General features: G+C 33.8%; 1 protein-coding gene across 2 annotated transcripts in view; it reads right to left on the bottom strand.

Annotated features, from left to right (window-relative positions):
• LRPPRC (leucine rich pentatricopeptide repeat containing) overlaps nucleotides 1-14126 on the bottom strand; it is a 104212-nt gene that overhangs the window by 80070 nt on the left and 10016 nt on the right. Inside the window, exons 1-11 of one of the 2 annotated variants that reach the window (XM_046661180.1) lie at nucleotides 12925-13016; nucleotides 11355-11554; nucleotides 9893-10015; nucleotides 4878-4999; nucleotides 4718-4776; nucleotides 3973-4059; nucleotides 3225-3351; nucleotides 2387-2531; nucleotides 1926-2071; nucleotides 1576-1681; nucleotides 1389-1496 (exon numbers count right to left, since the gene is read on the bottom strand). In XM_046661180.1, the coding sequence (XP_046517136.1) occupies nucleotides 1389-1496; nucleotides 1576-1681; nucleotides 1926-2071; nucleotides 2387-2531; nucleotides 3225-3351; nucleotides 3973-4059; nucleotides 4718-4776; nucleotides 4878-4999; nucleotides 9893-10015; nucleotides 11355-11439 (1108 nt within the window). In that variant the 5' untranslated portion in view covers nucleotides 11440-11554; nucleotides 12925-13016. Of the gene's footprint in view, nucleotides 1-1388; nucleotides 1497-1575; nucleotides 1682-1925; nucleotides 2072-2386; nucleotides 2532-3224; nucleotides 3352-3972; nucleotides 4060-4717; nucleotides 4777-4877; nucleotides 5000-9892; nucleotides 10016-11354; nucleotides 11555-12924; nucleotides 13017-14126 lie in introns of those variants that run through there. The other variant, XM_046661178.1, reaches the window with a different exon arrangement.

Raw genomic sequence — 14126 nt, 5'->3', positions numbered from 1 at the left:
TCAGTTCCTTCATTAATATAATGTGAGCTTTCAACAAGGCACCTTTGAAAACTAAATTCTAAGATTGTAAGAAGAGATGATTCACAATAGAACCCACTTTTCTACAGTCTGAGCTACAACTATAGAAAGAAGTTACCTGAATTCTTTTATGTTTACTAAGTTGTAAAAATGTGGGAACCAATTCAAGTCTAGATACAATGATAAGGTTGAAAGCAAATTTACCTGATGAACAAACAAACATTTCAACAGGGGTACCACAAGTATTTTCATATCTGTGTAAAGGTGGACAATATTAATACACTCAAAGATTTTCATGGAACAGTATAAACTTTCTGTGGTTCAGAAATACTGGGTTAAAGGTTACTTCTTGGAGCTTTCAGAACTGGAGGATATATAAAGAGTTAATCAACAAGCACACTGTTTTCACAAAGATTTTTCTGAAAAGGATTTAGAGACTTTTATAGCCAGAAACAATTAGGGAATACTTGTTTCACTATTTCCTTTAAACCAGAAGACGGCTATATATTTAAAATAAAATTGCAATATGAAAGTCTGCTAAAAGCACTTTTTTTTGTTGTTCGTGCATTTTGTTTGTCACCCAATGTCATACTAACAACTCTGCATCTCATTCTAAAGCACATTATACTGCAAGATAAAGTGAAAAAGACCATTTTTTGTTTCCCCAAGGGGGAAGTACTTCTGTTAAAAGCATCTTTTTATGAGACTACTCTTTCTGAATTACCAATAATGCAAACCAAAGAATTAGATACTGTACTCTAAAATTTAATATTTGTTCAATTCTTATTCATATCCTATAGACATCCCATGTGTACAAGGGAAAAGTAAGCTAAATGCTTAAACGTACTTAAGAACCTGAAAGATTGAACATTTCTATCCTTCAATCAGCAGGCTGTCAGGTCATGAGTACTCACTTTGCAATAAAAGTTTCCCTGTCTTTCCTATTATTATAACTCAGCTCAGTTAAGAAGAAAGAGACGGTCCACAAAGAAAATGGCCTGATTGTATAGAACTTTATCTTTAATAAGGCTAGACAAACTAATTTCAAACACTACACGTAAAATCAAGAATTAATGAGTTTTTTTAAAAACAAAACTAATAAACTGTTAAAACTACACTCACAAGTTTGAATATCAAGATCAGAGATGAATTAAAAATGAAATTAACGAAATTAAGATGAAAGAAATCAATTACATTTTTCTTTAAATGCTTACCTAATACTTTACTATGATTTAAATCAATTCTATTTTCTGAGAAGATCTAATATTCAGGAATAAGTATGCTTTCCAAAAGAATTCAATTAGATATCTGTAGAAACCGTAACACTGAATCTCTGAACCAAGACAAATCTGTAAAAGGTAAAATCGAACCTTGAACATTTTTCTCCTTCTGATATCCAACTAGCAACGGCCAAAAATAATGAGTTCTGACAGGAAAACCTTCTTCCTTCAGTGCGCTCATTAGAGCTTTTGCCAAATCTGAAAGAGATATCATAAAGTATTACAAAGCTACCTCAGCAAAACTCATTTGTGTCGGTTAATTATGAAAATACAGTACCGGGTTTACTGGCCAGTAAAGCACACTGGAGTGTGAACTGCAAAGCAGAGGTGTGCATCTGAGCATCCTTCAGCTTCTTACAGTAATCCTTCAGCTTCTCTACAGGCTGGGAAAAAAAGGCACCACGTCAGCTGGATCTGCAAATATACCATTTGATCTCCTGCAAATATTCCACCACTTCTGAGATGGAAAGTTTAACCTCTCATCCTTTCTACCCAATAATCTTGCAACACAAAAACAAAGTTTTCATGTTTATAACTGGTCTTAACTTCATAATATGTTCTTATATTTCGAAAAATCTTATTTCACTGCCTATTACACTGTCTAAAAAGTAAAAACAGACAGCATACCGTATCCATAGTCACACAGTGTCGTAAAAAAAAACTGCCAAAGTCATTCAGACCATCTTCCCTTGATATAGGACATGCTAATAAAATCTGCAATGCTGTATCTTCCAATTTTTCAGTGACTAAAAGCAAAATGAGATTCATTGCATCTGGGAAGAAAACAAAGACATCTTTTGTTACTGAACTGAACAATATTTACACTGCAACCAACATGAAAGACAAACTTAGAAACTGCAAACACCAGAAGGACGCATCTGCCTACATAGCAATGAGACACTTCCAAATCGAAACACTCCCATGTGTCCGTCAGCTCAAGCTTTTCCAGCTTATTAAGCCAACATTAAGAGAGTCCTATGTTCATCTACCACAATCCCCTATTGTTAGAGAGACAAACTATTTCCATCACGTAAGAATAGTAACTCCACTTTTTAGAAAAATCATGAAAATAAATTTTTTAAAACTACCTGGAATATATCTTCTTTCATATGTAATTTTTTCCAAAATTTCTGAGACATATTGAGGATACCCAGCTTTACTGAAGCTAAAGATAATTTGAAATAAATCACGGTCCATAAGATAAAGATCAGACTTCTCCACCTTCTCCAGAGTCTACAGACAGTTCCAGAAAGTAGAAGAACAAGTTAGAAACCAGTGTTTATTTATTAAAAACAAATAAATTAAAATATCAAGATTAAAAAAGTTAGGAACACATACCATCTCAAGTTTTAGGACTTCTTTTACAAAACAGAAAATATTCTATTTCAACAATAACTGTTACATCAACATCAAGGTACCAAACTATAGTAAGAATTTTCCTTTGATACTATTGTCTATAAGATTTATCTTTAAAAACAGGTATAGGGGCCAGCTCCGTGGCCGAGTGGTTAAGTTTGTGTGCTTCGCCTCGGCAGCCCAGGGTTTTGCTGCTTTGGATCCTGGGCGTGGACCTAGCACCACTCATCAAGCCATGCTAAGGCGGCATCCCACACACCACAACTAGAAGGACCCACAACTAAAATACACAACTATGTACTGGGGGGCCTTGGGGAGAAGCAGGAAAAAAAATAAATAGAGGAAGATGAGCACAGATGTTAGCTCAGGGCCAATCTTCCTCGGCAAAAGGAGGAGGATTGGCAGTGGATGTTAGTTTAGGTCTAATCTTGCCCCCCCCCCCAAAAAATAAAACAAATTAAAAAATAAAAAAAATTAAAATAACATAAAAACAGACATAAACTACACTTTTCTGCTTCACGCAAAACATAAGTTCATACAAATGATTTTAAAGTATGTTTATTTACATACCTGCTTAACATGGTCAATGTCACCCTTCTCAGCATATGCATTCAATAATGCTAGGTATGTATCTGGACCAGGCTCAATTCCAGCCTCTTTCATCACTGTTAGAATATTTTCTGCATTCTCCATATCTCTGTAAGTTAATTCAAAGAATACAAAACAGATTAGTATAACACTTCCAAATACAATGTTATCATTCAATCTAAAATGTATTACCCTATGTTTATCGAAATTAAAAAATTCTTATGTACCATTTAGAATCATAACATCAGAAGAAGATAAATACATATTAAACTGGTTATAGGTTTCTGAAATAATAAAGGTCATAAACATCTCAAATTTTTACAGATAACCGTTCCAAAAGAGAGATCAGATTGTATAATAATTACACAGACATTGAATAACGTGCCCTCTTTCACTAAGGATGTTATGAGCCAAATTTACCTTTTTAAGGAAGAATAATATTTAGTAAATTATTCTTCAAACATAAAAATATTTGCCAAGGCAACAGCACAGCAGTTAATAAACTTTACAAAGTCAGTTACTTTAGGCCCAATTTTAAAACTGAAACTTTTCAAATCGAAGTTTTATGAAGCAGACAAGTGTAAGTGTAAGTTACTTAAAACTTTGCAGGTTCGACCTCATGCACTCACGAGCTTTTTGAGGGGTACACAAAAAGAGTTTAAGAATTTCCCACAGTAACGTTCTAGAACTTAAACTTCACTTGAGAACAAAACCTTAGGTTGAACGTTACCCAGCTCTTGCGTGCCCTGTAACAAGGGCACTGAACACGGCCTCTGTGACTGGGAGGTCCTTAGTCTTCATAAAGCCAAGAATCTTACTGCAATAAAAGAGAAACGAAGAAACTCCTTGGAAAGATACTTCAAAAATACCTTCTACCACACATACACACAAAATCTCACTCCCTCACATTATAGCAACAGTCTTAAAGTACTCTTTTTCAAACTAGGTAATTATTAAAAATCTCACTATTTCATCTACACCAGCAATTAACCTTTAAAAAGTATAAAGTTTAATAAGCTTCATTTAGCTAAAAATGAGACTGTACATTTCAATTTATCCCTTACTTCCTAAACCCTCCATCCAAAAGTAGCAATAAATTTTACACAAGCAGTGAAATGTCACAACTGATTTTATATGAATCAGTGAGATAAAGAGAATATTACCAGTTTCATAAATGAACAGTTTAAATGGCTAAGAACATTTCCTTTAGGAAATATTAATAATAAAAAAAGTAAAGCCAGCTTTATACCTCAACAATTTTAAATCTCTGCTCCAGTAAATCAAATTTTTAATTAAAACAACAATTTTCACCTATCTTTCCCCCTTACCTAATTTTATATTTTATCTAAGTCTTATTACCAAATTTGCTAGAGCAAAACACTTCTGAAGTCATTTCCCTTACTAAGAAGAAGCTTCTTAGGTGTACAAGACTTACAAATTTGTTTGCTTAAACACACATTTATGGAGCTCCATACCTGGCACCTTCAATGTCTCCTACATTACAATAAGCAGCAATCAACCTCTGGTATGTCACCTGTTAATGAAATGAGCCAGTTTATATTTTTCCAATGATATTTTTTTCTGGGTAAAAAAAAGTGACATGACCAATAGATATTTACAACAGCAACTACCTACTCGATTTGGTTGAATGTTTGCTTCCTCCATTTTTGCCAGGAAGTCAGTTGGTGAAAATTTATATTCATTTTGAAGGTAGACTTTAAGTAAAGCATTATAGTGACTTACATCATACACAGTACCTACAAATGAGATTTAAATCAAATTTTTAGAAAAGCACTTAAAATCATATCCATTATCATAGCTAAAATATGTGCACTTAAATTTAGCAAACACACAAAAAGGGTAAAATGATCACTTCAGCGTTTCACCCCATCCTTAGATCTATCTCTATAAAAGTCTGGTCAGAAAAGAGCAAGCTAAGCATATAAGACAGTAATTACCGAATTACAGTACAGTTATAAGTAACTGCCTATTCAGATATTAATAGGTCTCTTACTTCTGAAGCAGAGTATTCCCTTCCTGTTAGAAAATGCTGACAATACCCTTGTATTTAAAGTGACTGAAAGATTTTTCTACATAAAGCAGTCCTTGCCACAGTACAGACACACTAAGATGCCCAGACTGTGACTGAGGGTGTTTTATAGAGGGTAGGACTGCACTGGCAATTTTGCTCATTTACTAACCAGGCTACTCAAAGACTTTATTTGAAGGCTCCATTTCCATGCTATTTCCACTTGCTAAACCACCACTTCTAGTCTGCTATTGTTTATTACCTGTATTCCAAGGCCCTTTGTTTTCTTTCAGCGTCCATCCAGCCTAAGGCCACATCAATTAAGGTTACTACTCACTCTTGCTCTATTCTACTCATGACTTGGTCATTTTATCAATCCAGTGCTAAACATGTTTTACTAAATTATGATGAACTAATTTTCATATCTTTATTCAAGTGCCCGTGGCCACACAAGCCTGTGATCAGTATCTGGTGTCAGTTTGAGATTCTAGGCAGCTGAGACCTATTCTACTAAATTAATTTTGTTTTTATCTTAGTAGAGATGTAGAGTGCTTACTATGTTTCAGGCACTGTGCTAGATGCTATGCACACAGAGGCTCAGTTTCTTTCCACAAACAGCCTTGAGGCAGGTTCTATCATCCCCATCTTACAGATGAGGAAAACTGACTGTTGCACTTGTCCAAGGCCACACGGCTAGTAAGTGACCACAGATCTGAATGCAGGTGGTGTGCCTTAAGCGCCTAATCTCTTAACCATTCTAACACTTTATACAGGGCCTGATAGGGAACCATGTGCAATTCAACATCTGCAATGTGATGATTATGCAACAAGGTTACCATAGAGTGTCTGAAAGCTTCTTTTAAAAAATCATTACCTCAAGCTGAACTCGAACAATGGTTGGCTATAGCTCTAAGGCTGAAGGAAACAATATTCTATAATTTTGTAAAGGCATTCACTCTAGTTTGTTGGAGAAGCTGAGGAAACTACTCAAAACCCAGAAAAGTAACATCTATTCTAGCTTTTCATACAAATTTCAGTCAAGATCAATGTTCAACATAACTCTACTGGGTTTCATTTCTTTATTTCTGTCACACTGGCATAGTTCTATGACGACAAAAATGTTTCTGTGAACTTCAGTAAAAATTTTTATCCTCATAGTTACTATTATGTCTGTTAATTTCATAGGTCATTTCTTGAAAAAGAGAATTTTTTTAAAAATACATATTGTATCTTTTGTAGTATGAATTAAGAACATCTAGAACTGTCTAAAATTCAAATTAAAAACTCAAAACTTAGAGACATAATCTTGGGGCTGGCCCCGTGGCCGAGTGGTTAAGTTCGCGCGCTCCGCTGCAGGCGGCCCAGTGTTTCGTTGGTTCGAATCCTGGGCACGGACATGGCACTGCTCATCAAACCACGCAGAGGCAGCGTCCCACATGCCACAACTAGAAGGACCGACAACGAAGAATATACAACTATGTACCAGGAGGCTTTGGGGAGAAAAAGGAAAAAATAAAATCTTTAAAAAAAAAACAAAAAACAAAAAAAAAACTTAGAGACATAATCTTAAAAGATCCTACTTTAATAATCAAAAGCTAACAACAGCATTTCCTTATGTATCTTACCATATACCCTTATACTTTCAATAACAATTTCTCACGTCTCTGGCTCTGCTGTCCGTAACTTTTAATGTTTTGACAGTATGTTCTTGTTCAAACTCTGCATAATAATTTTGTATATTATCATCCACTTGCATTTATCTTATACTTATTTTGTTCAAACTTGAAGGGATATTCTAAAATATTCCTATTTTGTACAAAAGCCGGGTTTCCTGCCTAGATCAGAGCTCACTCTTTCATTGGTATAATTTGGATAATTATTCCCTCCTCCATGTATCACACTGTGCTTTCTCACAAGATTCATTTGCCATTTTTCTGTCGTCTCGCAGAGCTTTAAAAATTATTTCTAGTTATACTAATTAGTTTGGCATTTTACTGTGCAAGAAAAACGTGATGTCATCTAAAAACTTAAAGATGTCACTATATGGTCCCCCTTATCAAGATCATAGTATATGACTATATTAAATATGGACCTGTCCTAATACCAATACTTAAAAACACATTTGCACCTTTTTGTTCAGAGTTGTCTTTATCCCTACCTTTGTCTCTAAATCAGAGTGCTACTGATTAAGGTTTTTTTCAATCCCAAATAAATTATTTTAATAGCATTTTGTAAGAAAGTGTTTTCTAAAACACTTTTCCAAAGTAATTTAATCACTTTGTAAATTAACTTATCTTTTTCAAAATGTGATAATTCTCTTAGAGAACTTTTCCTTTTAAGTGAGATTCAACTGACTGCCCCCAAGAAGTGAAACTGGGCTGGGGATCATAGGGTGAAGCCTTGAACTATAAACTTTACTGAACCTTTTGAATTTTGAACGATGTTAAGATATTTACTATTTAATGGAGTAAAATTTAAATTAAAAAAAAAATCAAGTTAAATTTGCCTGACCATTTTCTACCATTTGAATTAATACTACTTTAATACTCAACATGTGCAAAATGCTGAAAAGTTCACGGGAAAGATTCAAAGATGATTAAGATACAATCATGAGCCTCCAAGAGAAGAATATCTATCAACACAGGTACACAATTCTAATACAAAGCAACTGATGGTAACACCAAGGGAATACGAGAGACAATAGTCTGGAGTGGAGATAAAACTCCAGAATGCAGGGATCTAAACCATGGCTTGAAAATCACGTGAAAGAGCGAGAAACAAAGGACATTCCAGACAAGATGAACAATATGAACAAAAATAGTTAAGGAGACTTAGATATTACCATAGTGTGGCCAAAGAAGTACAGCAGAGAAACTCTGTTTTTAAGGACTTAGCACATGGCAAAACTGAGATGACAGTCCACCACTTCCAGCATTCCCCCCTCCAGTCCAGATGTCTCAATTCCAGTCTCAAATCTGTCAAGAGCTCATTCTGTAACTTTGGACATGTTACCTAAGCTAAAACATTTCTTACAACTTTACAAGTCTGTGAATAAGAGTCACGCTGGCAACCTAGCAGGCTTCTGGCAATATTAATTCAGTATTTATCAAGTGTCATATGTACAAAGCCTTGTGCTCTGGCAAAGAGGAAAACAAAGAAGTTATGGATTCTACCCTCACTAAGGATAAACATGGAATATTTAAAGGAAAATATGTTTGTGAGCAATTGTAATATAATAGACTATAATACATGTCTATCTTTCATTGAGGTGTTGACTGCTGTGTAAAGGCTTTTATGGATTTTAGAACATAAACTTCTCAAAAGTATTTCTCCCAGTTCAAATGTCCTTTTTAATTACATGACTTAATGACATACATTTCCAGCTTTTATAAAGTCAATTCTTTATCTTCACTTTTCTGCTGCTTTTACACTTAGAAAACCCTTTTCTATTCTGAAATCCAATATTTATCTCTATTTTTTTAAATTTAGAAAAAATGAAAGTCATCAAAATTCTACATAAATTAAAAACTGTACAATGAAGCTATCTTTATTCTACACTTTATATAGGTCTACATATTTCTTGAAAGATAGTCTTAGATACTTTATGTAATTGTGCTATACTTAACTGGATCCTTTTATCCATTTTATTTTCTAACTAGGAAAAGTTATGGATTCTTTAACATTTAATATGTCCAACTACTTAACTGTAAGCTGATTTACTGGGATTTTAAAGGTAAATAGTCACATCGCCTAAAAAATAATTTCTAAGTATTTGTTTCACATCTTATTTCACTGCCATTATACATGAAACTAGTTGCTAGCTTTAGATTTTAACATGTTAAAGAAGCATCCTTCTATTTTTTATTAGGATTTTTTTAAATCAGGAATAAACACTGGATTTTATCAAATAGTCTTATTTTTTGAACAGGTGCTACATTCATATGGTTCAAAACTGAAAAAGCATAAAATGGTATAAAGTAAAAATTGTATCCAGTTTTCATCACTCTTCCAGAAATATTTTAATATTGTATGCATATATACAGATTGTTTCTTCAAAACGGTAGCATACTATAAATATTGTTCTGCACTTTAACTTTTATTTATATTTTGGAGAATATCCTCCATTAGTGTACGATGAGCTCAAGCTCCTTCATTTTTTAACAGTTGCACAGTATTCCATTTTATGTACAATCCATAATTTATTCATCCAATCCCCTAGTGAGGAACATCAGAGTCAGTTCCAGTGTCTTTGGACAACAGTGTCTTCTGTTACAAACAAACCGCAATGAAGAATATCCTTTTGCATATGTGAGCATATCTGTATCTAAATTCTAACAAAGCAACAGCTTGGTCAATGGTGTATGCATTTACAACTTTGACAGACCAAATGCCTTCCTATTTTGTTCTTTTTCTTTTTAATTTACCATAAAAGTAATACTTGTCATGAAAATTATTCTTAATGCCCCTAGATGTCACTATAATTCACCAAATCATATTACAAAAGAATTACAAATCAAGTAGTCCTTCCATAAATTTGAATTATAGCATTTATGTAAAGAAACTCTTTTTTACTAAAAGTGTCTACACCTTTTATACACAACATATATTCAAAGAATCATACCCAATTTCTGAAGTTTGTCCCATATCCTATGGGCAAATTCTGTTCTCTCTGAGAGTTTTAGTTCAGGCAACAAAGAACCACAGCTGCGCAGTAGAAGCAAGGCTTGATTACCACCCGGGCTACCTATGAAAAAAGGTGAATGGATAACGTTTAAAATAGTACCAATATCATACAGATAAATATAAAAACTTAAACTGAAATCTGTAAATATTCAAAAATCGCCCATTTCACTAAAGATAATACAGTACTGAGAGTCCCTGTAAACTAGAAAAATCCTATCCTAATCCACAAGTATCATTTACGATATCACTAAAAGTTACAAATTTTTACTCTTCTTTCTTAAGAAGCTAGGGTTATGAATCCATGTAATCTGCAAGTCTCTACAGAATACAAAAATACAAAGAACCTAATTTATAAGCAGTTTACTGCAATTCAAAGACTACCCTTCTCAGTATCTTAAGAAAAACAGTACAAATCAGTATAACTAAAACCCATGAATATGAAATTTAGGTTTATAATCAGTTACCAAAAAAACATCAACTTCCTTCTCCCTTTATCCATGACCTTTATCTACACGTCCCTGAAAGCTGACTTTAAAATAAAACAAAAATAAAAATAAACCACTTATTGCATGATTCCACGTATATGAAGTATCCTGAATAAGCAAATCTACAAGGGCAGAAAGTACACTAGTGGTTGCCTAAGGCTGAAAGGGATGGGGGTTCTGGAGCTGAGGCTAGCATGTGGAGGTTACTTTTTGGGGTGATGAAAGTGTTCTAAAATTGATTGTAGTGACAGCTGTACAACTCTGAATAAATCAAACAGAGAAAATGATAAAACAGTCTTTAAATGCACTTAATTTTAACTGATACCTCTTTGGTGTTCCTCATCATTAGATTCTAAAGCTTCTTAGCATGACTGAAATCCAGGCATGGGCTTTAAGTAGCTGATGAATGCTCTGAAACTATCTGCAAAATTACATGTGTGTTTGCAAGTGGGCTTTGAGGGGTAGGGGCAGTATAGGACTTACAAGCTTCTAGCAGATTATCAAAGTTGCACAAGTGACTCAAATAGATTTTAATAGCTAAGTGAAAATGAAAGGGAAATAATGATCATCAGTCTTTCTAGAAATTTGTCATATGTGATCATCTTAGGGAAAGCTGACACTACACAATGAAAGATAAGAAAAACTAATATCTTCCAATTTACCACTGAAAGTGACTGTTTTACAAACTGTGGAAAGCAAAGACAAGCTGATTTTGAAATAAATATCTGAAACAATGTTTTAGTTTCACAGAACTTTGCCCTGATGAATTGGAAAGAAAGACCACAATCATAACATAAAATCAGGAAGGATGGAAAGAACAAAATAAAAAGTAGTAAATAACACACTCTACAATGAGTTTGCCCCCAAACAAGTACTTATGAAGCTCAACTTTCTGAAGAGAACACTTTGAAATACCTGAGTGGCAGGTGTTATCAAAGACTTTCTGTAGAAGAGTCTTTGGGATGCGGCCAGTTCTTCTGACAGAATTATCTAGTCTCATTAAAGCCCAATCAAATTGACTGGCATTCCTTCTATGCGAAGAAGTGGGCTCCTCTTGAAGATAATTCTTTTTTTCAGCAGCAATGGCATACAGCCTGGCTTGGCTCAGTAGCCCTCTATAAAATGAAACACAATTAGTAATAAACTAAGTCAACTACTATCCATATAGGTCACCTTTTTGAGCAAAATTTATACAAAGTTTTTTTATTAGTTACTAAATACACAAATTGATAGTGCAATAGCAAAAATGCTCAGAAGTATAAACTGGCAGGAAAGAAAGTTTTGACTTTTGCTTTAAGTAAAACCACATGCACACATGCAAATTAAATCTCTTGAATAATTGTTGGACAGTACCTTGATAACCTTTCACATGGAATGATTTCAAGTTAAGACAGTAAGACGGTGTGTTTTTAAGTGTTTTTTGATCTCCCTTAACCAAAACCAGGTTCATGAAGGAAAATGAAGCAGTTTATGCTACAAAGCTCTTCTCACCTCTATAAATGAGACAAGAGACTAAAATATATCTAAAATTTTGATAACTACTTTCCAATGTTTTCTAGGTAAGCTCATTATGAATTTAAAAGAAGATCAATGTCCAAGTTAAAATCATGCAGTTTTTTAAAGGATCACTCAGGACAAAAGAATTTCCCATCTCTCCAAAAGAAACAGATGTTAAAAAAAAATATGATGTTAAAACAGATGTTAAAAAGAGATAATGTTTCAGTTCTCAATTCATATCTGCTTTTCATCTGTCAAAATGCTAGTTACATACTTTTCTAATTACTTTAACAACTGCAACCATCAAAAATAAAACTAAATTTCTGGTGTTACATATCATTAATTTTCAGGCAGTCAAAAGAAAAAATGTTCACTAATTAGGTAAGGTCAGACTAGTACATGTATATTTATAAAGAGCAAACAACCTTTAAACCATTCAATATTTTAATAATAGAGTCTAACATGCAAGCCAAATGCTCTAAAGCATGAAGTCAGAGGTTTTCCATGTTGTAGACATACAGATTGTACCTGATTTACAAATATCAGACTTAAAAATAACCCTTATGTGTGAAGGAAACCCTGTCATAAATCTCTGAATTGAATCTAAACTTTCTTTGCATTCAAATATCACTTACACAAAATTTCTAATTTGCAGAGATTTACATATTTACTCCAAAATATCTTAAACTTTCCAATAGCAGCCAGTAAGTATAACTAAGTAATATACACTAAGCATATATTAACTAAGTATAATGTAAAAATACTCTACTTATTAATCCAGGAATGCCTTTAGGATGACAATCACATTTTCTGGCACACGCACATTTTTACCTCAGTCAATTACCAAATCAAATATTTACATAGTAGTGAGTTTAAAAATGAAACTGTTGGTTTCCTGTCCTATGTTATTAACCTGGAAAACCAGTCAGGAATTGAATGATTAAGTATGTGATGTTACATTAAAGAAAGCTACACCATTAAGTCTCACCATAAGGTTAGATAACACACAGAGGCAGAAACTGATACTAGACTCGATATTCTACCACCGTAATCTGGGACAAATTACAACCACTCCGGCCATCAATGATGCCACCTACGCAAGTAAATAGATTGAAAAACAAAAGAAAACATCAGGATACCAACGAAATAAGACAATGTCTTATCTTTAGGAACCTAATGACAGCATGTTGTAGATGGCTAATTGATTAAAGTTTGTTAAATAAGCTGAATTAATCAAATGCTAGATTACTACCTAAAACCACAGACGATACACTCCTACATACAATTATCCCTTATTTTCAAAGGTTTTCTCTGGCTATTTATCTGGCTACTGGATCAGCTGTTACTAAATTATGCCCTTGTTAGTCAGGCAAACACAAAATAATATTATTTTAAATCATCCAAAACAATGTGTCAAGTCCAGGTTAGTATACAATAATATTGTTCAACAACAAAGGTCACTTAACAGAGAGATTTCAAAATCATAGTGAAGTACATCTGCCAAAGTTTTTTACAAAACCCAAATCTGATAAACTGTGAAAGACCATAAAAATAAAGCCTTTGCGGCTTAATATCCATAATATATAAAGAACTCTCGCAACTCAACAACAAAACATCAAGCAACCCAATCAAAAAATGGGCTGGAGACATGAACAGACATTTCTCCAAAGAAGATATACTGATGGCCAATAGGCACATGAAAAGATGCTCATCATCGCTGATCATCAGGGAAATGCAAATCAAAACTACACTAAGATATCACCTTACACCCGTTAGAATGACAAAAATATCTAAGACTAATAGTAACAAATGTTGGAGAGGTTGCGGAGAAAAAGGAACCCTCATACATTGCTGGTGGGAATGCAAACTGGTGCAGCCACTATGGAAAACAGTATGGAGATTCCTCAAAAAATTAAAAATAGAACTACCATACGATCCAGCCATCCAACTACTGGGTATTTATCCAAAGAGCTTGAAGTCAGCAATCCCAAAAGTCCTATGCACCCCAATGTTTATTGCAGCACTGTTTACAATAGCCAAGACGTGGAAGCAACCTAAGTGTCCAGCAACAGACGAATGGATAAAGAAGATGTGGTACATATATACAATGGAATACTACTCAGCTGCAAAACAGAACAAAATCATTCCATTTGCAATAACATGGATGGACCTTGAGAGAATTATGTTAAG

The sequence above is a fragment of the Equus quagga genome, chromosome 5, assembly GCF_021613505.1.
Source record: "Equus quagga isolate Etosha38 chromosome 5, UCLA_HA_Equagga_1.0, whole genome shotgun sequence".
In the NCBI taxonomy this organism is placed as follows: Eukaryota; Metazoa; Chordata; class Mammalia; order Perissodactyla; family Equidae; genus Equus; species Equus quagga.
The sequence above is the reverse complement of the archived record's forward strand: the minus strand, read 5'-3'. Positions and strand labels throughout refer to the sequence as shown.